At 35.0% G+C, this 6,947-nt stretch overlaps 1 protein-coding gene across 1 annotated transcript in view; it reads left to right on the top strand.

Annotated features, from left to right (window-relative positions):
- FSIP1 (fibrous sheath interacting protein 1) overlaps positions 1 to 6,947 on the top strand; it is a 178,382-nt gene that overhangs the window by 7,744 nt on the left and 163,691 nt on the right. Inside the window, exons 3-4 of the mRNA XM_004687565.2 lie at positions 896 to 899; positions 4,499 to 4,682. Coding sequence (XP_004687622.1) covers positions 896 to 899; positions 4,499 to 4,682 — 188 coding nt within the window. The remainder of the gene's footprint in view (positions 1 to 895; positions 900 to 4,498; positions 4,683 to 6,947) is intronic.

Genomic DNA, 6,947 nt, shown 5'->3' on the forward strand with positions numbered 1-6,947 from the left:
ATTTTTTAAAAAGTAACAACTTTATTGTATGGACACATGTATTTTAATACATAGATTAATATTAACTTCATTCAGGACTTTGTAAAAAAAGATATTAGCAATCACTTCAAATCAGCTTTTACTTGAGCCCACTAGACTATTGGTCATTGCTAGCTACCAGGGCCTTAATATTTTTATCAAAAGTAAAGCCTCCTAGAAGTTTGATTTGTGCTAAGTTCATGAAAAAAATCAGTAGGCTAGTAGAACCACAGATATATTGTATGCTGACTGCTGATTGCAAATGATTCAATGTGTATATATGGTCTGAGCAATAGGTCCTGGAATTTTATTAAAGTTGTGCTCAAATTTTTAGAAATAGATTTCTAATGAAAGATTTCTATGTTGTAGAAAATATGTTTAAAAAGCTAGCATTTTAATAAAATTTCTGTAGTAATATTTCTTACTCTGAAAATTGGTTTATTATTGGTTATGGTTATTTTTCTTGAAAGTCAGTGGTTATAATCTAATTGTTAGTAAGGTTTTTTAAAGGGTCTTTAACTTTCTTGGGACTAACAGAGATACAGAGTAGGGGACACAGAGCAATAAAACAATGGTGGTGGAATTTAGCATTGAGAATGAAGAATAAAGGGAAATTATACATTTTATGTACAAGGTACAGAACAGGGGGGTTCAACTTAGAATGGCTGGTGGACAATAGGATGAGAAAGATAGTTGACAGCCAGCTAGGCTGGAGAGCAATGGGTAAAATTGTGAAATGGGTTCTTTGCCTTTGTTTATTTTTATTTTTGGCTTCATCTTTAAAATTATATAGAGTAGGCATTGTTTTACTTACTTATAAATTGGACCTCCATTAGTTTTGTCCTAAAATACTTTATTTGTGTTGTTCTCTCTTCAGTTTGGTTATATTACCTATACCACAACGTCATTGTGACAAGTAAATGGAAATGTGTGTGTACTTAATATCTTAATTGCTCAATAAATGGTGGCTATGACTGTTACACCACCAACTTATCTCAGTGCCCCTAGACTTTTTGTTCTAGTTCAGATGAACAGATATGTTCCTGCAGTCTGTATCTGTGGCAGTTTAATTTTTAGTGCTACCCATTTCTATCCTGGAGATTTACAAGGGGCACAGATTACAGTGGCTGAGAATTCGCCATACGGGCATAGAAAGAACACAAACCTTTCCAAAGACTAAGTCCAGAGGGAAGGCAGGACAGTTGCTTCTTGGGGAAGAAAAGGTACTCCTCTGAGAAATGACTCACTTTCCCTGATTTTGCTTCTCCCCGGGCTGCTTTCACTTCTCTTGTGACTGTCATTGCAATATGTAGCTCTCAGGGCTCTCTGTTCCAGGTTTTATTCTTGATCAGATGATCCAGCCATGCAAGTCTTTTCTCTTTCAGGAAAACACAGCTGTACCAAACTAGGGTTTTAAAAAATAAAATAGTACTAGGGTTTTAAAAGATAAAGTAAATGTAAAGTGAAACCAAAGTGAAACAGAAGAATTGTAACATAAAAATAATCATTTGGGGGCCCTCCTTGGTGGTGCTACAGGTTAAGTGCAGCACTGTAAGCAAGCTGCAGCTGCTTCAGTGGGAGTTCGATCCCCGACCCTGGAGGTGATTCATGTGGGGAAGCAGACCTCTCCTGACCTGCCAGCTGCTCCCCTCAGCAGTGTACTTGTCAGTCACCCTGTTCTGCGCTCCACTCTGTCTCTGGTGAATCCCCTCTCACCTCCCCTGCACCTCTCGCCTGTACCCCAGTTCTGTGTGCATAAATAAATAACCTTTTTTTTTAAAAGATTTATTTATTCACTCATACAGAACTGGGGTACAGGCCAGAAATGCGGTGGGTGAGAGGATTCACCAGAGACAGAGCGGGGAGCAGAAGCACATCTTATTTCAGATCATTTACTTTTTAGCTGTTCAGTGGCCACACGTGTAGCTAGTGGTGATTGGACCAGCTCTTGTGCTTTGACTCTGTGAGCATTGGCTCAGGGAGCATCAATCCCTATCCCTAAGCCTTCTAGAGAGTGGTTCTCTTCAGAACTGATTTTTAAACCTCTCCATTATTATTGAAATAATTGGAGAATGGGGCATCTCTTTTTGGTAAAAATGGTGTTAATCTAATCCCACACTATAAAAACATAATAATTAAAACAGCATGATACTAGAACAAAAACAGATACATAGACCAATGGAATCAAGTTGAAAACCCAGAAATAAAGCTACACATATATGGACATCTAATCTCTGACATGGGACAATGTCAGAGATTATGCAATGGAGCAAGGATAGTCTGTTTAATAAATGGTGTTGGGAAAACTGGACTACCACATGCAAAACAATTGAAACTAAACCACTACCTCATGGTATACACAAAACCAACTTAAAATGGATAAAAGACTTGAACAGATAACCTGAAACCATCAAATATATAGAAGAAAACAGGTAAAACACTCTATGACATACACTTTAGAAACATCTTCAAGGACTGCAGGAGCATAGAAAGTGAAGGAAAAGGTAAATAGTTTTGACTACATCAAACTAAAAAGCTCTGTGTAGTAAAAGAGACAATAACCAAAACAAAGAGACACCCAACTGATTGGGTGACTATATTTGCACTTCATAAAACAGATAAGGGACTGATTTCAAATATCTACAGAAAGCTCATGCAATTTAATAAAAGCAAACAATCCAGCCAAAATATGGACAGAAAAGTTAAAAAAATACATCTCCAAAGAAGAAACGCAAATGGCAAACAGGTATATGAAAAATTGTTCAACATCACCTATAATCAGGGAAATAAAAAACAAACCACAACGAGATACCACTTCACACATATTTAAAAAAAAACAGCAACAACAAATGCTGGCAAGGATGTGGAGAAAAACGAATTCTCTTTCACTGCTGGTGGTAATGCAAACTTGTCCAACCACTTAAGAAATCTGTTTGGAGGATGCTTAAACTACTAAAAATGAAGCTACTGTATGACCCCAGCAATACCACTTTTAGTAGCTTCCCCAAAGGACACAAAAAAATTAATTTGAAAGGAAACCTGCATTCCTATGGTTATTGCAGCACTATTTATAATAGCTAAGATATGGAAAAAATCTAAATGCTGGCCCTCCACGGTGGCACAGTTGATTAAAACACAGCACTGCAAGCGAGCTGCAGCTGCTTCAGTGCAAGTTCAGTCCCCCTCCAGGAGGTGGTCCACATGGCGTGGATCACCACTCAGCAGTGTACTTCTTCGATCTGCCTGTTCTGCTCTCCACTCTTGTCTCTCATGAATCCTCTCACTACACCTGCACTCCTGGCCTGTACCTCAGTTCTATATGAATAAATAAATAAATCTTAAAAAAAAAATCTAAATGCCCCCAAACAGATGACTGGGTCATGAAGATGTGGTATATACACAATGGAATACTACTCAGTGATCAAAAAAGATAAACTCATGCCATTTGCAGCAACCTAGATGGAGATGGAAGGGATTATGCTTAGTGAAATAAGGTAGATGGAAAAAAGTAAAATATCAGATGATTTGGTTTTATAGGAGGAATACAGGGGAACCAAACAAGGGATCAGGAAAAGAAAAAAAGCAAACTAGCAGGCAAACTATGAACCAGATATATTCTGCAGGGGAGGAGAATGGAGAAGGATCAAAACAGGCAGGGAGAGCACAAGAGATTATGGTGATGCTTCATGGATGAGTTGGTGGTGGGAATTTTATGGGGAGTACACCTGAAAGGAAAAATCAAACATTGTACAAAAGTGAACAATGATGAAAAAATATTTAAATGAAAAATAAATCTAATCTTACAGCTAAGCTATAATTAATTAAAGTATATATTTTACAATACTTTGTTGCTTATATATGCATGTATATATGTGCATGCCCCACAAATATTTCCATTAGTGTTAAAATAATCTAAAACTTAGCTTTTAAAAAACTTTTTATTTGCTAATTTTTAAAATTTATTTTTAAATTATAAGTTTATTTTTACATCATTTTGTGCCTTTTTCCTTCTCAGTTGTAATCCCTGTGGGCTTCCCATCACTAAGTCACCCGTATGCCGTACCCATAGTCGTGTGCACTTTCCCCCTCTCCCATTCCTCACTTCACCCCCATAAAATGTCTCTGGTATATAGTTGTTCATTATTATTTTCCCTTCCCCCTTTTATACTCCTGCTATGAGTGAAGCCATCCGGTATTTTTCTTTTTTCTTTATGGCTTATTTCACTGAGCATGATGATCCCTTCCAGCTCCATCCATGTTGCTGCAAAAGGCATGACTTTATATTTTTGATTGCTGAGTAATATTCCACTATGTATATGTACCACATCTTTTTAATCCGGTCATCTACTTTTGGGCATTTGAGTTGATTCTCTGTCTTTCTGATTGTAAATAAAGCAGCAGTAAACATTGGGATGCAGGTGTCTTTTTGAATCAGTATAAAACACACTTAAAAAAATGTTTCTTTGGAAATAACTTTTAGGTTGATACTACAGTCAAGATGAGCTCTAGTAAAGAAGGTCACTCAGAAATCAGTAATGCAGAAGATTATAGAAACAAAAATGATGATGAAGAGGAAAACTATAATGAGAAAGTAAAAGTTCTTGAAGAAGGGTCAGATGAAGATCTGAATACGGTTCAACATCAGACAAACCCTGAATGTTCAGGTAGGATAATCACTAGGAGACTGAGTAATGATAATTATAGATGATAGTTAAAATATTATTATTACATGTTTCTATTAGCTAAGTAGAAATAATAGAAACCGAGGCATACTTTTTGTATGAGTTATCAAGCCGTGAGTTAAATTTATTCCAAGGTATTTAATTCTTTATGCTGTGATTATAAATTGGATTATTTTTCTTATTTCTCTTTTTTGCTACATAGAAACATAATCATTTTTGTATATTTATTTGTAAGGGGCCACCTAACTCTATTATTTATAATGTCTTTCACTGGAGTCTTTGGCATTATTTAATAATCTATTATAATGTCTATGCAGATAGTAACAGGTTATTCCTTTCCCATTTGGATAACTTTTATATCCTTGTCTATTTGCTTTTGCTAAGACTTCCAACACTATATAACACTATATTGTATAGTAGTGGTGAGAGTAGACAGTCTTATCTTGTTCTTGATCTTAGAGGAAAAACTCCTCCCCCTCCCCCACCATTGAGCATGATATTGTCTGTGGGTTTGTCATATGTTGCCTTTATTATGTTGAGATTCCTTCTCTCCCAATTTTGTTGAGGGCTTTTATTGTAAAAGAATGTTGTAGCTTGTCAAGTGTATTTTCTGTGTGTTTAGAGATAGTCTCATGAACTCTGTTCTTTTGTTTATGTGGCAGAGTGTGTTTATTGGCTTGTATATACTGAAATATCTTTGCATCCCTGAACTAAATTCCACTTACTTATAGTATGAGTTCTTTTAATGTATTGTTGTATTTAGTTTGCTAGTGTTTTGTTAAGGATTTTCACATCTATGTATGTTCGTCAGAGTCTATTGGTTGACAGGGTTTTAAAAAAAATTCTTTTTTTACTGTCCTTGTCTGCTATGTAATCAGGGTAATGCAGACTTTATGGACTGTGTTGGGAAATTTTCCCTCCTTTTCAATTTATGGATAAACTTGAGAAGGAGAAATACTAATTCTTTGAAAGTTTGAGTAGAATTTACTAATGAAGTATAGTCCTGCTCTTTTGTTTCTGGGGATGTTTTTGATTACTGTTTCAATTTTCTTACTCAGGGTGGTTCTGTTCAAGATTTTTTTTTTCTTCCTGATTTAGTCGTGGAATGTTTTATGTTTCTAAGAATTTTTTCATGTTTGAAATTGCCCAGTTTGTTGCCATGTAATTATTCAGAATACTCTCTTATAATCCTTTATGTTTCTCTAGTATCTGCTATAACTTTTCTTCTTTCAGTTCTGATTTTATTTTTGTTTTCTCTCTATTCTTTGCATATCTGACTACTAAATAAGGTTTGCTTTTTACATTAAGCTTTTTAAGAACCACCTCTTGGTTTCATTGATCTTCTTTCTTTTTGAGTCTTAGATGCTTAATTTTTGCTTTAATTTTTGTTATTTCCTGCTTCCTATTCACTTTTGGTCTGGCTTTTCTTCTTCTTTCCAGTTCTTTTAGGTGTAAGTTTTTATTTTCCATATGTGGTTCCTGTTTTCTGCACTGCTCTAACTTTCACATCTATGTATGTTCATCAGAGTCTATTGGTTGACAGGGTTTTAAAAAAAAAATTCTTTTTTTACTGTCCTTGTCTGCTATGTAATCAGGGTAATGCAGACTTTATGGACTGTGTTGCTTAGTATTGCTTTAGTTCTATTAGTATTAGTAGTATTGCTTTTGTTCTATTTTATAGGCTATGATAAATCTTCTCTATGTAGTTTTTGATTTCACCTTTGATTTCCTGACTGACTTAATGATTTCTCATAGGATGTTGTTTGCTCTCCACAGATTTTAATTTAGTTCTCCTCCTTTTAGTTTTTTTATACCATAATGATTAAAAAAAGCTTGATATGCTTTCAATCTTTATTAATTTATTGAGGCTTATTTTATGTCCCAACAAATGGTATGTTCTTGAGAATGTTCTATGAACACTTGAATATGTTCTCTGCTGTTTTGAGGTAGAAAGCACTCCTAAGTATTTAAGTCCATATCTTTTGCCACTTAAGGTTGCTGTTTCTTTGTTGATTTTATGTCTGGTTGATCTGTGCATTCTTGTAAGTAGAGTGTTGTATTGCTATCAGTCTCTTTAGATCTGTTAACATTTGCTTTATATACTGGGACTGCTATGTTAGGTGCATATATATTAATTATCATTATGTCTTTCTTTTGCTTTGATCCCTTTACTAGTTTATAATGTCCATTTTTTAAAAAAGATTTATTTATTCATACAGAACTGGGGTACAAGCCAGAAGTGCAGGG

The sequence above is a fragment of the Condylura cristata genome, unplaced genomic scaffold, assembly GCF_000260355.1.
Source record: "Condylura cristata isolate star-nosed mole 26May11 unplaced genomic scaffold, ConCri1.0 scaffold00023, whole genome shotgun sequence".
Classification (NCBI taxonomy): domain Eukaryota; kingdom Metazoa; phylum Chordata; class Mammalia; order Eulipotyphla; family Talpidae; genus Condylura; species Condylura cristata.